The 18,374-nt window shown below is 46.8% G+C and overlaps 1 protein-coding gene across 1 annotated transcript in view; it reads right to left on the bottom strand.

Moving 5' to 3' along the window:
• The window catches only part of csmd2 (CUB and Sushi multiple domains 2), a 98,651-nt gene that overhangs the window by 56,940 nt on the left and 23,337 nt on the right, over nucleotides 1–18,374 (bottom strand). The window contains 3 exon segments of the mRNA XM_052070070.1: nucleotides 373–485; nucleotides 10,327–10,534; nucleotides 12,779–12,973. Of these exon segments, the coding sequence (XP_051926030.1) occupies nucleotides 373–485; nucleotides 10,327–10,534; nucleotides 12,779–12,973 (516 nt within the window).

Raw genomic sequence — 18,374 nt, 5'->3', positions numbered from 1 at the left:
CCCAGTGACATGAGTGCGCTCGGTAGATTCGTCGCCCTCCTATATTATGAATTATCTTTTGACGCAAGTCCGCAGGTTGAGATTTGGCACTGGGGTCGCCGCACACAAAGCGAGGAGCCAGCAAGTGTCCGAAAATGGGACCATTATGTCCTCCGGCCGCAGGGTAACCGTTGTAAATTGCAAGCGCAATCTGCAATGAAATTGAACCTCCATTTAAACTCCTCCATAAGTGAATATTTTGCGCGTGATTTGGAACCTTGACGAACGGCGGGTCATCAAAGAGGAATGTGTTTCTTTAGAGGCATGGCAATGAAATCAATGTCCATGAAAATGGACGCAGAGAGACAATTGGTGAGATGCGTATCGTCCTACCTTGGTAGTGAGCACTGAAACCTTTCAGCTTGTGGTTGCCGTCGGATGTAAAATGCAGGCGAAGCCAGTTCTTGCTGCTGATAATGGGGGAGGGAAGGTTGGGGCCAGTGAACCTGGAAGCAAGACAGAGAGGACCTAAGTATCGCCCATGATGAGGTTGAGAGCCTTTCGGCATGCGGATGTGAACAGATTGTACGCAGCGGACGCGCACGTCAGCGCAGCTTGTGTACCCGAATGCACTTCAAGAACCCCCCCCCCCCCCCCCGTGCGCACAAACAAAGTCACAAGCGCTAAAGTGCTATCCGAACTTTTGGAGACTTTTTTTTCCCCCCCAAGTTTTTTTATTTATTTATTTATTTTCCCTCACGAAATACGACCTCTTCGACCACTTGCACATCTTATTGCCTTAGCTAATAATCCACACACCCCCTCCAAACAAAGACACTGCTATTATATTCAGTCTGCATTCTAGATATACAAGAAAGAGTGTTCAAGTGGGAAGTTAATGTGAGTAACACTTCACCAAATTGTTGGCCAATAAAAAATGTTGAAAAAAAAAGGAAAAAGAAATTGGCCCATCAATGACCATGCAGGAACAAGGCAGTTTATTTCCAGGCTTTGGAATTTGGAATTGCAAACCGTACTTCACAAACACTTAATGTGTCTCCTGATCTGCGTAGTAACGAGAGCAGCCACTTCTGCTGTTCGTTCAGGACAAAGTCAGTCGGGGGTGGGGGGGGGGGCATGCGCTTTGATCATACGACAACGCCCTGACGACTCAAAGCAGCCTCGGCTGGCAAATAACTTTGAGAAGGTGCGATGTCGTTTGTGTGTTGACATGCATCATCGCCAGCTGCCCGGCTAAGATTTGGTTGCAATCCTGTGAATGACTCCCAAAAACACTTGCTGCACTGTATACAAAACTATCAGAGAATATATACATTTTGGGATAAAAAAAATAAAAATAAAATGTAATAATAGTTCATACTCACAACATGAATTGTTACAATTGGGACTCAAATTAACCAAAGGGCTCTCATACGTGCGGGACAAATTAAAGTACAGTGAAACCTCATTTATCGTGGTGGTTACGTCGTCGGTGTGGCTGCTCCTAAAGTCGCCCCCCCCCCCTCTCCTCCACATAACGTATAAGTCTGAAAATGAAAGGGACTTCAGGGAGCTGTGCAGTGAGTGTGGAGCAGCCTGTTGGAGGTCTTCTGAAGGATATTGTGGCTCTCTATGTTTTCTATGGCTCCATTGCACCTTCCTGTATTCGTTTATGATTGTCTTGAGAGCGCGGCGCTAAATCCGGTTTCTTTTCCTCGGTCCCGGTGCTCCACTGGCTGAGAGGCTTCTTTAATGAGTTCCAGTTCAATTAAATGGCTTTTGGCCAAGGCAAGGTGAAAGAGGAGGCGGACATGGGCTGGACTCCACGATGGGTTAAGGGTGCTTTCTAAACGACAAGCTTACACCTTCTCTGCTTTAAGAGTTGATTGGTTTCATAATAGCTTTGGTTCCTTTTCCTTGCAGTAAAAAGTCCAAACGGTCCCCCGTACCGAAAAAGGGACTGTTTTTATGAAACACCGTGAACGCCTTTGGTCCGCACAACCTTTGTCAAATGTCCTTTTTATTTGATTTATTATTATTTTTTTGTCATCCGTTCTGTATTCCCGGCACTCCCTCGGTATGCATCCGAAGCAACGGGTGGAGTCGAGCCTTCCGCATTGAATCGGCTCCGCAGCGGGATCAAAGGTGTTCAAAACAGTTTTTAGGGCATGAGTGCACCCTAATGAACACGGCTCATGTTCACACGTGGGCGTTTCCATGCTTGGTTAGGCCCAGGCATCGTTCCGCCAGCAAATAGACGTCGCTTGTCGTCGCAGCTGCTTTAGGAGATCAAGGCCGAGTCTGCTCTGTATGCAAGTCTGCGCAGCGGAGTCGGCGGGAGGGGTCACGGTGACTTTAAAGCACCGAGCTCAACTTTTGGCATTTTCATGATTAGCGTGACGGCACAAGACAGGCTAATCCCGATAAAGTATACAGTACAGAGGCAGAAACACTGAAATGGCCGTACGCCTGACAGACAGGCAAAATCCCTTCAGGGAAAGTAATCAGTGTGAAAGTCTGGCGTGGCAGTAGGAGAATGTTGGCTTTGACCTTCAGATGTATCGACAAAAAAAAAAAAAAAAAAGCACCAATTCCAAGCACCGGGGGCTTTAACGCTGTAAAGCCGCTCCAAACAACTCAATGGCTTATATTTTTCAATGAGTCCTTGAAACAAAAGAACAACCATCAACCGGTCAAAGTTTTTGGCCTTCAGGGCGGTAAAGTGTCACAGAAAGGAGTTTGTAACGTCATCAGGCTGACATGCTCCCTGGCCCCCCAAAAAACAGCATAAGCCACCTTCTATTTTAGTGGCTCCAGTCTAATTTAAAGGCAGTTTTCTGGTCCCGGCATGGTGTCTTCTAGTCTTCGGAGGGGTTCATGTGTCCTTCTTGTGGACTAATTTTCCGCTGTCACTGAACATGTCATTAGGAAGCTGATTCAAAAAAAAAAAATCCATCCGGGAAGAACAACACGTCAGCCCTTTCTTTCTTCCTGTCCGCTCAAAACATGTCAGATGCGTTTAAAGTTAAGTACATCGAGCACAGTAGGCATTAAAAGCCAATTCGAGTTGGAAGAATACAATACAATACAATACATGCTGATTATCATACACCTCTTCGTGTAACCCATCAAAAAAAAAAAAAAGATCACTACTACAATATCCTAAGCACATTAAACACACATTTACATTTTAAAATAATATTTGACGGATTAAAAATCAATAATAACAGTCAACATATTGACTGAGGCGATAGATTTTGGGAGCATATCGCCCGGCCTGACCCAAGCCTCGTTTTGGGCCAGATTGTACTGTACGAGACCAAACATAACTTTGAACAAATGTCATTTCCAAGGACTGATTGCTGCGCCCTCATCCTCGTATTTAACCGACGGCTTATCAAGAACAAACACATCAACGGCGAGCGACAAAGTGGCACGCGGTGAAAACACAGAGCGACGCAAACAAAGCGCGCATTGCGGGGATCAACGCGACTATTCAATTGGTTCAAGGTTAATGCTGTGTTTTAACGTCTGTAGATAAAGCTTTCATCACCTGACACGTTTTATTTGATGCGCACCGATTGCATGGATAGTCGCCGGGGAGAATTTCGCCGTTTTAATCAGATGAAAGCATGTCAACAAAAGTCAAATGGGACATTTGGTTGTTTGCTGTAAAATGACAGGAACGGCTTGATGTCATCTCGGATGTGTCCGTAAATGTCAGCGTATTCCATTATGGCCTTTTTTGCTGTTAGTATAGTAAAAAGAAGGACATCAGATTTGCTATTCGTCTATCCCTATTCGAACGGAATCACCTCTTTAATAGCCGCCCTGCTATCAGTTTAACTCTAAATGGAACCATTATTTAGAAAATAAATAACTCGCTGCAGCGGGGTGTGCAAAAAAAAAAAAAAAAAAAAGATTCGCTCAACTATCTGGATTTTATATGCCGAGATTCAATAAATCAAAGTTCATCATCCATTTTCATGATTTTTTATACCAACAGATAGCAGCGCAGAGCAAATTTGTTGTGCCGAATGAGCGGTCGTAAGCATTCGGCATCATGTCATCTAAAATAAAAGTCGGAAAGAGTGACTGATTTTCATCTGGCTGCATTGATTGAAGTGCACGATTCAACTCGTGTGTTGTTGATGGTTTATTTTGTTTTAAGCATGTCATGAGACAAGAAAACAACGTCTCGTTTGAGAAAAATACCAATACTAGTTAATGGCGGTATAATCAATCATCGTAATATAAATCTAATCGCCACACAACTATTGTGATTTGAATCGAGGTATAAGTGCATCGTCCCACCCATGTTGCCGTGTCGACAAACAAACTTTCAATGACGTAAGCCAGACAAAAAAAGTCTTTCCTGGGGCAACAAATCAAATGAGTGATTTTGGTTCCTCTCAAACTTGCCAACCGTGAAAAATGAAGTATTAATACATTGATAAGGGGCTACAATGCGTGTGCCTGTTGTTGAGAGCGGCTGGTGTAGAGTTCTGCAACGGCTCGAAATATACGAGGATCTTTTAAAAATCATTTGTGGAGGTTCCTGTGATCATTAAACGTGTCCCTGATTTAACAACATCCCATTAGCAACAGTAACTTACTGACATTCATAAAACTAAATGGCATATAAAACTGTTGCCATGCAATCTGCTCATGTGCACTTTTTATAATGGACAAATAGTGCCGAGTCAGAACTTTCCCTTTTAAACAAGAAGCCCCTGACAAGGAAGCCGGCGCATCAGCGGCTAGAACAATATAGAAAAAGGTCAAAATAATGCATGAAGAAAGCTAATTAACCTCAGGTGTGAGTGTTCCGAAAAAGTATCAACATTTCTTTTCGAGCGCTATTACTCATCCCGTAGATGCTGCTCCCCCAGCCCCTCCCCGCGACAGCTGGCCGCGATCTGCAGGCTGTGTGAAATTAAGTGAAGCCGTCATTTATTCCGGACACTTTTATCGCCCGAAAACGCTTGTCATTGAACATTTTCATTCTCGAAAGTCATACGACATAATTTGGCGATTTATATGGGAAACGCCGCACAACCTTTTGCTTGTATTCTAAATCGCATACACAAAACATTCTCCGGAGCTGCTTTCGGATTCCTAGCCAGCCTACAAATACTTCTTGAAGCTAAGTGGCTAGAAATGTTGGCCCTCTGTATAAAAGTCCAAAATACCCGTAGCACTTACACATACAAGGGTCACACATCCAGCACTGGCCTTGTGACAAAAGGATGAGCCCAAAGCCGGATCGGTATCGTCCGTGCAAACAGTGCGCTAATTAACCACGCCGTGACAAATCACACAGCTTTTCCCCAGTTGACTGGGCGCAGCACCTTCCGTAATCCGCCGCTATCACAATCTGGAAGCGGGATAGTCAACCTAATAATGCCATGACATTAGCAACACAGATGTACAAAAAAAAGATAAGAGCGAGCCAGCAAATAATTCTGCCCGTGTGTGTGTGTGTGTGTGTGTCCCGGGCATACAGGAAACCACAGTAATAATGATTGAAACATTTGATCAGGCAGAGATTTGGGCTTTGGCCCGAGCTCTGCCGTATTCCAAGCGCGTTTCACTCTAACGTCACCATTTTTACCTGCTTTATGCTGAGTGCACATATCTGCCACATTGATCGACGAGAACGTTTCCCCACTGTCCAAACAAGACTGATTTTAAATCATCTTGAAGCCCGAGAGTGAGAGCTTTTGCATTGAGGGCTGGCTGTCACCCTTGGGCTTCCCGCATTTTATTGATGCAGTTGAAAAGAGTTTTTTTTTTTTTTTTTTTTTTTTAAATGGAAGGCACGCTGCTGTGCAGCCCCGGTAATTGCTGGTCAAGGCACGTTCACCCGAGTTCATAAAGGTTCCTCTGTAAATATATTCCGGTTGCCCTGAATGTCACCTCAAATGAGAAAAAAGTGATGAGTGGGAAGATTTCGCAGAGGACAGACAACGAGCATCCGGTTTTGTGGTCCCGAAAAATATTCACCTAGAATTTTATTTTTATTTTTTTTAAAGTAAGCAGCGAAGGGCATCCTTTGGTGTTATTGAATAAATCATAGCAGGAGTGCGGTTGTGTAGGAGGATTCATTCAGTGTGAGTCATGTCGATGCAAAAGACATGACTCATTTTCTGTGTCCACTCAAGAGTGTGTCATCACTAAGGTTAAACCAGTCCAAGATTGATCGGCTCAATCTCCTTTACTGCTAAAGTTTAACTGAGAAGAAAACAACATCGTCTCTACATGTGTTGTGCGTGGCTTTGTGCTGAGAGTGACCCTGTGTGTTTTTGAATTGTACCGTGAAAAGAGGCGGCTAAAACATTTCGGTATATTTTGTTGTGGCCGAGCAGTGACCCGGATCAGACGGGTGACATCTTTCTGCTCTCTAGCAGTGGCAAGTGGCAAGTGGCAAGTGGCAAGATGATTTTCTGTTGTTCCTGCAGCACGGTGACACCAAACCACGGTAACATATATTTCAACACATATTGTCAACTCAACCGTATTTCGAGAGCACTTTAAAACTACCACCGCTGCATACAAAGTACACAAGATATTTGTGTCATCCGCATAAACCGTGAATTTCCGTGCCGTATTTATGTATAACAGGAAAGGTTAGAGACCCGTGCGTTGACCCCTGTGGGACACCACCGGTAACATCCCATTTCATTTCTAATGCCATTCATGAGATTATCATAAATTTGTGCACACAAATCCAAAAAAACATTTCCAAACCGGTCCTTTCCGAGGCATGATTATGTGTTTACTCCAAATATATTTGTGAGGACAGCTCGTAACATCATAGTGCATCCGAGGGACTGTTAAACATGACAGATCGGATCCCAGTGGTGCCGTGTAAACACAACTAAAGAGACACCCAGCCAGGGTGCAGCGATGTGGCCCATTGCCTTTAACCTCTGCGCCTTCTGTCGCTCTCCGTGGAATAAGGTGAGCGGTAACACATGGCTTGACGTGCTTACACAGGTACATTGCGATCCAAGCGGCATCCCTCCGGGGCGGTCGTTTGGCCGTTAGACTAAACACGGTGGAGTAAACTGCCGCTGCTGCCGTTTCTTAACAAAACACAAATGATCAACGATAATTAATGAGAGATGCTAATCGGCAATTCAAGGCCGAACCGTCCGCTGCGAGCGGCCCGAGCGGCCTCGCCTCGAGAAACAAGGCGAAGCAACTTTGTAAAGTTGATGGAATGCACGGGAGGCCTTTGACTCATGTTGCTAACCTTGATCTCGAGCCAACGCTTCGCTTCGGTACATCACCTTGCGGGTTTTAGTATGAGCAATGAGGAACAGGGAGGATGGATTAAAGTGTTGGAGGTCTAAGATGAGCCAATCTGCAACAAGGCACAAGGTTTTGGAGATAACATTGTTGATTGATGACGCGTTGCAGATTGAGTCTTCAAGCAAGAGCTGCCGCTTATAAATCTTTTACTCAAACACAAAAGCTCGGAGGGCCATTGGTTGGCAGACCGGTGACGGCAGCTATCGATCCGTGGCTTCAAGGCAGGCTTAACTCCAACAGCAGCAAAATCCTTCCCAAAAAAGTGAAAGCGAGGTTTTGTACTCACCATGAATATTAGACCAATTAAATCGAAGCTCAACCGTATCGGTCCACGTGTGTCTACTTTGAAGGCTATTGGATGAAACCTTTGACTTTCAAACACCTCCGCAAGGTCTAAAATCATCTATTCAGCGAGTACGTAAGTCAGGTGAGGTAGACGAGGATGATAACGTGGAACAGAAAGGGATTTGGATGCGGCGAGGTGAGATCTTTGACAGGTTGCGCCTGGCTCGAAGGCGGCACAATCTGGAGGTGGTTTGACGCAACGATCCTTGACATTCCGTGACATTATCTGTCACATCAACTTTTTATCCATCCATCGGTTTTTCGAATCGGCTTATCCTCACGAGGTTTGCAGGCGTAATGGAGCCGATCCAAGCTGTCTTAGGTTGGTAGGGGGGTGGGGTACCCTGAACCGGTCGCCAATCGCAGATCAATTTTTTACCCTTTTAAAAAAATCTTTATGTCGCGTTTCCTTGATGAAGGAAATGCAGTTGGAAGCATAGAGCCGGGGAAGCTGACACCTTGGATGATTTGGTACATAAAATAGATAAAAAATACATGTTCAAAGAGCGGCATATCACACCCATGATATCGAGAACTAGAAAAATGAATACAGTCTGGAAAACATTCTCACTATTCCTTCCCCTTCTTGAATGATTTGTTTGCGTTTATGAGAGCGTCACTTCACGTAAATGACCACAGACTATGTCATGAAAGTGCGTAGACTTTCATTAGACAATCAGACAAAACGATGCGCTCAAAAGGAGCGGGCGCAATGCCACGGTCGAGCCCGAGAAGACGTGACTGGACTTGTGACTGCGCGGTGAATTACCCGCAAAGCTCTGAAGCAAAGCGCTCCCAATCCTGCCGGTCGGCGTGATGAGAAACAGGCCACAGCGTAACAAACGATAACCCGGAGAGCGCGCACCCCAATTCACGACCACAGAGAAGCCTCCGTTTCGTTGCATCTGTCGACAAAGTCGTCGCCCTCTGCCGCGCCAATACTTCTTGAAACGCATTCAAGGACTTTCTTTCTAATTGCACACCCAAAGCGCTACTCCAATTACTGCCGCCGGTCACTTACCCAAATAAATGCTGCGACGATTATCCGCAGCAACTGCACAACCGCCATCATGTTGCATCGCACCGCTGATCACTCGATCTCCGCTCGGTGACTCTGCACATTGTCGCTGCTAATCCACAATGGGTACCCCGACATATCGGAACCTCTTTTGAGACGTGGAGGTCACGACGTTGTTGATCGTAGTTGCTTGTTATCGTAATACGGGTGTAGCCTATACTAGCGGAGACAAATTCCCCTGCGTGTTCTACACAAGGATGATCGTGAATGTGAAATGTGAAACAAGACTGCCCTAATGGGCTGTAACGAATCGCCTTGTTCTATTGTTGTGAGCGGCAGAAGGAGATTTGAAGACATCAAACGCTGTACAGTGTGTCAGATCAACGCGGCGCCGCGTTGAGTGTTTGATCGCATTTGACAGGGTTGAGTGAACTTCTTGCGCAGGCGTGTCCAAAGTCCGGCCCGCGGGCCAAATCCGGCCCGCGGTCGAATTTCATCCGGCCCTCGGCCCCCGTCATAAAATCAGTGCCGTCTGGCCCGCAGGTTGGGCGCAATGAAACTCGTGTTGCATTGACTGAGGTCTCATAGACTGGCGAGTGATGTTTCATAGAGTACTGCTTCCCTCTAGTGGCTAAATGAGTAATAGCATTCACTAAATGAGTAATAGCATTTAGACACTAGAGGGCATCACTCACGAGTTAACAAGACATCACTCCGTGTTTATATTGACTGATATGTCATATTTCAAATTCCTGTTTCAAATGAACCAAAAGAAATTCTTAAGATTGTTGAAATTAAAATAAAAATGTAAATGTCAAACAGACTGGCTTACTAAAATTTGTTGAACAATATTGTTGTTCAATGTAAAGAATGTCAGCCAAGGTCGGCCCCCCGACATTTTACCACATAAAATCTGGCCCCCTTGGCAAAAAGTTTGGACACCCCTGTTCTTGCGCAAAGCACCTTTGCGCCACGTACTCGTTTTCTCTTCTGAAGCCGAACCTCGCTTTTAAGCATTTCCGACCTCAGCCGCGCAGACGTTGTTCTATTCGCAGCATCACGAGAAATCGCGCCGGCCACGTCGTTTTGTAAGACGAGCCCTTTATTTGCTATTTACGGGGCGGGCGACGTCTTTCAAATTTCAAAGCGTCTTTCAAATTGAGCGGTTCCCTTTTGTCGGATCGCGCCGAGTGCCATGAGAATACACTGTACGTCCTGCGTGGATTTCCGGTTGCATCTATCCAAAAACTCTCCCGTCCGCATGCTTATGTTTGTGTGTCGGGCTCACTCGGGACTTCCTGCGCTGACAAGGGTTGTCATCGCGAGCGGGAGCTGCCACAGATGGTGAGAGGACGACGCTGACATCATGATGTCCTTCGTCGTGAGAGCTGAGCATGTGAGTTGGAGACTGACTAATTGAAAGGGTAACCGTGTGTGTGTATGTGTGTGTGTGTGAGACATAGATTTTAAAATATGAAGTCACGCTCAGGGGGAAAAGCTGTGAATGCCATCTGCGATGTTTCTTTTTTTTGGCTGATCATTTACAGCATCGCCCACGTCATGGATTATTGGCAACAAATGGCTCCATTCCACTCAATGGACAGCGTTTGAAAATGGCGAGGAAATCCCGCGGCTCAGGCGCTTTGCACAAAACGCCGACGACTCACCACTGCGACGAGCCCTCGGTGCCGCTGACCTCCAGCACGTCGTAGTCATCCTCCAGATGAAAGTCGGAGAAGACCAGGGCGATGGTGTCTCCCGGCTCGGCCAGGACGGTCCACGTGCAGTCGGCGTTATTGTTGTACTCGGCAGGGTAATTGGGAGTGGTGATGACTCCGCTCTGGCCTCGAAGTGTCCCGCCACACCCGTCATCCGCTGCAGGGGGCAGGAGAGGAACAATTGTTTCCGAGAAAATACTTCTCCAGTCAAGAATGGTACACACAATTTTAGATGAGATGAGCTCAGCATCGCAGTTCAAGATCTGCCCTGATATTCGATCCTGCTGGGAGAGGATCCGTGTTGCTCCTTCAACCTCAATGATGTAGGCCAGAGTAGAGTCAATTGATTTGAACATGTGCAAGTGGGGCTTGAGTGCTTGGTGCAACACGATGCAACACGGTGGGGGGGGGGCATAATTACACCCTGATTAATTCATATTTATGTTCATCAAAGTCGCTCTCGCCACTGCGAGAGTACTTTAAAGAGACTATCGGATACTAAAGAATGTGCGGATTAGTCTCCTGGTTAGCTATTGATATTCTGCAACACGGAACTTAACGATTCACGGTGCGCACGGTACAAAATCTAGTACTTGCGACTACGATCCTCCCACACTGATTTATCGTGTGGCTCTGGTGTGGGGCTTCGTCCCTGGGTGGCCAACTCGGTCTGTCCGTCATCCATCCTACTTCCCTCGAGGGAGGGCAAGAGGGTGGACAGACAAGCGGAAACCTGTGAGGTGTGAACTTAAAAGAGGAGGGATATCAAGGCAGAAGGGCACCGAGAAAGAGAAGGCGGGTGACGGAGAGAGAAGTGAAGGCTTGGGGGTTGAAGAACGGCGGATATGGCGGGAAGGGTGATGGCTGCTCGGTGCGAGTGACAGTGGATGAGAGACAGAGAGTGCATTGAAATTCCGCACAAGCTAGCTTCTCCACACTTGAAGGGCAGTACGGTGCTCCGAAATTCACATCTGTATTCTTTGCTTCGTTCTGCCACGAGCGCATGCAGAACGTGGAGATACTAAAAGAGACACGGTGAGCCTCATGATACCGTTGTACAGTCCAAGATGGACTATCTAGGCCAGAATACGGTTGGGTATTCTGAAGCAGCCAGTAAAAGATTTCACGGTTTCTCACGAGGATGTGGAGGCATTACACTGCAGTGATTTCACCGATTCAGACTGGAGTAAACATCCCAGTTGGTGGCCATTTTTTAAAATTGAACAGCCACCTCTCGTAAAGTCGGCGGCGAGTGTTATGTGACAAACGGACAGGAAGTCAAAGCTACGAAACGCGAGTCATTGAATGCCACCGATAGCTTACCCTCAATTATAGGTCAGCTGTCCGAATTGGGCAAGAAGCATTTGGCTGCCGCCACAAAGAGCAGATTGCGAGTTCCGCACCAACATAAGTGGGCAGCCGCTCCATGTAACTGGAGTGTCATTAAAAAATCTCTTCCGCGTTTGTGAAGACGCCCGCAGGCGTACATGTCGAATTTCATGTGCTACTGGGAAACTGGAATTAATCACCAGGGAAATTGCCAGACTCAACAACTTGCATGTAATTTTGGCTGAGGAGCTGACAGAATCACATCCTTGAGTGCCCGAGGAGTCTCTGTGAGCATTGTTGAGGAAAATGAAATCGCAGATTTGGGTTCTAAACGGCAAGCTGGTGGTGAATAATAAAGAGAACACACGCACACACACATGTAAATTAAATTCCTGACGACGAATGGTCATTAAAAGGCATGCGTGCTAATTTGGCGGTATCCAGGCATGAAGCTGCACGTATTGGCATGTGCGTGAGCCCCGGCCATGTGTGCTCGCTCATGTGTGGACTTCCTGACTCCTGGCTTGGATGCAGATGGCTCACGTTCTCAATCTCAAGGCGACACGAGCCACATATCGAGGTGCAGCAATACCGAATGCCGAATGCAAATACGCGGAACTGTGCACACGGGCCCGCATGTCAGCCTTACACACAAAGTATGGTATAATCACCTGGAGTGATGTCCAAAAAGAAAATGGATGACTGTCAGCTTGGCTCAGACAGTCCAAACCGGCAGGTGCTTGCTGCAGGGGTACCGTCTGACTGCGGCGGTGGGGGTGGGGGCAACTGGCATGTTCGCCTGGCTGGTAGCTAACATATGAGGTCCTGTCATGCTGAATAAGATATCGGTATATGCACAGCAGCTAAGCTGGAAGCTAACCGGTGGATGTTTTGTCAAGAGGAGAATAGAAGCGCAATAAGTACTACCGTGTTCATTAGAGCAGGTACCTTTTGTTTTATTTTTATTTTTTTATGTAACCCAGGCAATATCAGAATCCCGTATGTCTGTTTTTCATGAATGACAATACCGCAATTCTAGTCCAATACAGTATGAGACCGCCGTGTGACGTACCTCTGCAGTAGGGCAGGGGGAAATCCCATGCGGCGGTCCCCGCTGAAGTGGCGAGACAAGACAAGGTCGTGTGACCCTCCAACACATGACCCGGGTTGCAGCCGTAGCGGATTTTGTCTCCGATGTTGAACGTGGTCCCTTGCTGGTGACCGTTGAGAAGCAGCCCAGGATTACCGCAAGTGTAGCTGGGCAAAGCTGGGAGAGACAGAAGAGCCGATTGAGTGAAGCACCGAAAACATCGTGAGAGGCAGGTCATATGAAACCAAGATGAGATACCTGATCGACAAAACAAAAACATAAATCACAAATCAACCTAATTCCATCATTCATGAATGCCAAATTGCCTCCATTCTCATTTGTTGTCTCATTTTTGACCTTATGCCCTTTCATACAAATTCAGTTTTAGAAAGTTTTACTTCCTGGACTTGTTTTGGCTTCAGATGATGAATTAAAAAAAAAACATATCCATATATATCATAACAACAGGGTGCAGCTTTCTAAGCGCCATTCTGTGGGTAAATAACAGCAAAATGGCTATGCCTACGCTAAACAGGCTATTCTCGTGGGAAGATAGTGCCTTAGCTTGCCGAGTCTGGAACAAAAGGAACAATAGGCCGTTGGGGTGTGTGGATAAATCACTGCGCGCATAAGCATGCATTGTGACTTTCCGCTCTAAGTCCTGCGCTGTTCCACGCAAAGTCAGTGAGCTGGCCAGAGCCTGGACTTTGGATGCAACTCAGTGTCTCCACGGGGACTCGGTGGAGGACAGAATGGCTTTCATGCCGCTACGCTGTTCACTGGAGTCTCTCCGTCACCATATTCGCTTCGGATTTTCATATTCATTCGTCCGTAATTTCGGACTCTGATTAATCCTTTAATTTTCTCAAAAATCGACAGTGCGCCTTGCAATCCGGTGTGTTTTATGTATGAATCCCGGTTGCGAGTCTTGACACCAAACCCAATAAAACGGCGGCTCGCAGTGTCGGGTGAGATGCAAAGATTATGCAGAGATGATATTTGTACAAGGAAATGATGTCCAATGCAATATGCTACGGCTAATAGTGAAGCAAGGGGAGCCTCAAGGAAATCCACAATCATCGCGCCATCTGTGTAGCATGGATTCAGGTATTAGAAAAAAAAAAAACCCGGAGACCTCATCTTATTTGCCGGCTGTTCAACAACATAAATTGACTTCATCTGTGCTGTGCAGAAAGATTAGAAAAAAAAATGTCAGATTAGAGCGCCAAAAATGCTCAGAAGTAGCGAGCTAGAAATACAGCACATCACATAGTTAGACAGTCCGATTCATGATACCTGCACTCAAATAAAGCAGGCTGGCAAACACCGACGGATGATAATGAACGTGTTGAAAAGAAATCCGCATGACGTCTGTCTTTGTTTTTTCCTTATTTTGCTCCGCTTTGCCCCCACCCTCCGCCAGGCTTCTCTCCCCGGCTGGCCAGGTTGCCTTGGAAACAGTCGCGGCACACCAGAGAGGAATATGCGAACAGGAAGTGCCGGACCGTGAACGTGCCGAGGCGAATGAAGATGCACCGCTTTGCTCGGGAGGGATGCTGTCCTGGAACCCGGAACCTCTCGGACACGTTGGAATGCGCTCCACCGATGCAATCGCGATTCAAAGCGTTCTTAAATTTCATCTCTGTCAGCGACAATGCAAACAACGCAATGCAAGCCATCTCCATCTTCCAGTTATACAGAAAGATCCGATTGTCTTTGTCACATTGACAAAAACAGGAGTGTCAATGGACATGGTATGAACTGTCTCCTTAATTAAGTTAAAAGCAGCACTGGCTCGAGGTGGAAGAGGCACGCCGGAACCACTCATCAATGCCTTCACTCAACCTTGTCCACTCCACTAAAATCTCCACCTTCTTGCTTCCCTCCCCGGTGGAGCTTAGGAGAGTGAAATTCTGGGTCGGATCCGTGTGCTTAAATCTTGTTGATTTGTGCTGGCATTTGTTCTTATGGGGAGGGGAGTGTGAGAGGCGGGGCAAGTGGGGGGGGGGGGCGTTACGGCAAATGATGGAGGTTTTGAAAGCGCTGCTGTGCTACATTTCTATTGGATCTTGAATCGGTACTATTCATTCATTCATTCATCTTCCTAACCGCTTGATCCTCACTAGGGTCGCGGGGGGTGCTGGAGCCTATCCCAGCTGTCTCCGGGAAGTAGGCGGGGGACACCCTGAATCGGTTGCCAGCCAATCGCAGGGCACACAGAGACGAACAACCAGAGTGTTCAATCAACCTGCCATGCATATTTTTGGAATGTGGGAGAAACCGGAGCACCCGGAGAAAACCCACGCAGGCCCGGGGAGAACATGCAAACTCCACACAGGGAGGCCGGAGCTGGAATCGAACCCGGTACCTCTGCACTGTGAAGCCGACGTGCTAACCACTGTACTACCGGGCCGCCCTTGAATTGGTACTAACCAGCGCAATTTGTCTTATGTACGCGGGTTTGCTAAAAGACTACCGAGTCGGCTCGTGCGTGCGCCGAATTCACATATTTAGGGTGTGGTGTCAGATATAACAGGGACGACATGGGGAAAACACTTGAAATGCGAGATTTTTATTCTTCAGCCCTGCTGGTTCTGAATGAGTCATATTTCATAACTTGCTCATAAGACGAGCAATTGGCTGACGATGTATTAGAAATAGGAGCACGGTGTTCGGTTTCGACCGTCCTGCAGCTGTGCAATAGCAAGCGCCTTATTACCAACCACCTTTCATTCATTTGCAGAATGTTGGACGGTCACGCATGATGCGCAATGATTATATTGGAGTTAAAAGGAGAGAGTGAAGCGAGCCACACGTGGCTCGTGCTTTGTGCTATTCCAGCTTTCTCCATTTCGAGTGCATTACCGTCGAGGTGCAATTGCCTTTCCTCCCTTTTAGCGATGGCATCTGACCGGCTCCGGCTTTCCTTAATGCGCACCATGTAATGATTTTAATCTGTCCCAAAAATAAAGCTGTGGCTGTCGAGAGGGGTAATTTGCTGGCATTACATTATTTTTTTTTTTTCCTCCTCGGAAATGTGACGCCAGCTCTACGATTCAGCCTCGGAGAGTCATCGGTGCACATCGACTTGAATACGCAGCGTCCTCGTTCTGCACTTGGGCTCACTTAGATCTCTTTAAGGTACGCGCCACGCTTATTGACTTCAATGGGCAGAATATGTGTCTTGTAACTGTTGTGAAAAGCCCCAAAGAAAATTCCCTTGACCTTACGACTGACCTCTGATACTTAACTGGCTAACAAGTCTGGAGTCAATAAGGTCTTGAAGGGACCGCAGCGATGCTTGATCGATAACGCTTTGCTGATGAACGACTACACATTAGAGAAGAGCTCGTATGCGGGATGAATGATTAAAGAGCGCAGCCAAGTAGGAGCTCGGGGTGGTTGATATCAATTATAGCTGGAGTGAAAATGCACCCGTTCCTGTTCATAAGCATCTGGGTATTTAATCACAAAAGATAACGCGGCTGGAATCCTAATTGGATTTATTGTGCAGCTGCTTAATTATAAACAGGGGTTTACCAAAGTCGCCCACGTTGCCGTCTCTGAATATCCGGGTCTGCATTCCAATCGGTCTAAGCGAGGAAGTGACGCTATCGCTACGCTATCGGGGACCAAAACCGAACGTGATGGATCTCGGCTCGTTGTCGGAAGAGATCGCATGGATGAAAAAGCAACATTTCAATCGAGAAATAAAACCGCCTCGAAGAAAAACATTCAGTGTTGATGTTTCAGTCCGTGCTATTTGGGACGCACGCAAAACAACGGTCGCTTGGTGGAAACCGAAGAATAGGAAGTACCCGCATTTTCTTAACGAAGAGAGCATAATTGCTTTGGAGAACGACAAAGACACAGCGGTTCATCCCCCCCCAAATCGTCAATCTGGGTTTTGCAGACGCCCGCCAGTTTACCACGACAGTTGATTGACACCGTAAGTGAGGTATTCATTCAACAATGGCTTTGCTTTGCAGTGCTTTATAATTCCACGCCGACTCCGAGGCATTTCTAATAGAAACCCAACTGACTGGTGGGTGAATGTCTGTTCGGTGAGAAATTCCCGCCTCATCCCAGCCTGAAACAATGACAATCTAATCTGGAGACAATACAGCCTGTAATCCGCACAAAACGGGGATCGTGCAGAGAGAAACACGTGGGAGAAAAAGGCTAGTATACTCACAAGCAAAAAAGGCAGCTAATCTCGGTTGGGGGGGGGGGCGAAGGAGAAAGAATGAAATTACTTTTAGGAGGACACAAAAAGTGGCATCGTGAATGAGCATAAAGAGTCAAAGAAATGCTTTCGGGACGGACGGGATGTTTATTTACAAGAAAATGAGCAGCGCATTGCCTGACAATAAGGATTATAAAAGTACACGTCAAGAGACTGGATGGAAAAGAAAAGTGTGACTTTTAAAAACATGTTGCAATTCATTCATTCATCTTCCGAGCCGCTTGATCCTCACTAGGGTCGCGGGGGGTGCTGGAGCCCATCCCAGCTGTCTTCGGGCACTAGGCGGGTGACACCCTAAATCGGTTGCCAGCCAATCGCAGGGCACACAGAGACAAACAAGCATTCGCACTCACACTCACACCGAGGGACAATTTAGAGCGTCCAATCAGCCTGCCACGCATGTTTTTTGGAATGTGGGAGGAAACCGGAGCACCCGGAGAAAACCCACGCAGGCCCGGGGAGAACATGCAAACTCCACACAGGTCTCCCTGTGAGCTGGAATCGAACCCGGTACTTCTGCACTGTGAAGCCGACGTGCTAACCACTGGACTACCGGGCCGCCCTGTTGCAATTCATTCGTTTTGTATTTGGAGCACGGCACTCGAAGGAGTTTTTTTTTTGTTCTTTTTCTTTGTAGTATCGGTATCCAAAATATATACGTGTAGAATTTTACGTCACCCTTGGTCATCATAAAAAGTTTGAACCATCGGAAAGTGAGCCTACTTCATCATGCCATCCCGACCAGCCCACTGCTCATTTTTCATCGTACTGCGAAGACCCAAGTCAGCCTTCAAACTCATGTATAAGTCATCAAAACAACAATTGCAAAGAGGCTTTCTCAAATCATTGTGGCCGATGGCAGGATGTTGAATGGATGGGGGAATAGAGGTGGCGGGGGGTGGGAGGGGGGGTGCTGTAATTACATCAAAGCCTACAAGGGTTGGGAAGCTGACATTTACAAGACGTCAAGCGGGATTTCTAATTACACACTCAGGTAAAGTTGCGGATTTTGGACTGTGCGCTGGTGCCAAAGAAAACAACTGATAAATAAATGCGCGCGCAAACTTTGGGCTTTTGGAAGTGTCAAGATCGAGTACGTACAAAACAGAGGTAAGAAACAGCTATGTGAGGTAACGAGATCATTTTGAGCAATTTTGGGTAAAAACAAATAAAATGCACGGCTGGCTGCAGAGGACGGTGAGCACTGTGCAGGAATAATGACGCGTGAACTGTGCCGCTGGGCTTCAAACCTGCTCTTCGCTCTTGCTCGCAACTGTGAGTCACCCTCGTCTACCTTCGGGTAAGCCTTTCACACCTCCGTTATTTGAACTG

Source organism: Hippocampus zosterae, chromosome 7 (assembly GCF_025434085.1).
Source record: "Hippocampus zosterae strain Florida chromosome 7, ASM2543408v3, whole genome shotgun sequence".
NCBI lineage: Eukaryota > Metazoa > Chordata > Actinopteri > Syngnathiformes > Syngnathidae > Hippocampus > Hippocampus zosterae.
The sequence above is the reverse complement of the archived record's forward strand: the minus strand, read 5'-3'. Positions and strand labels throughout refer to the sequence as shown.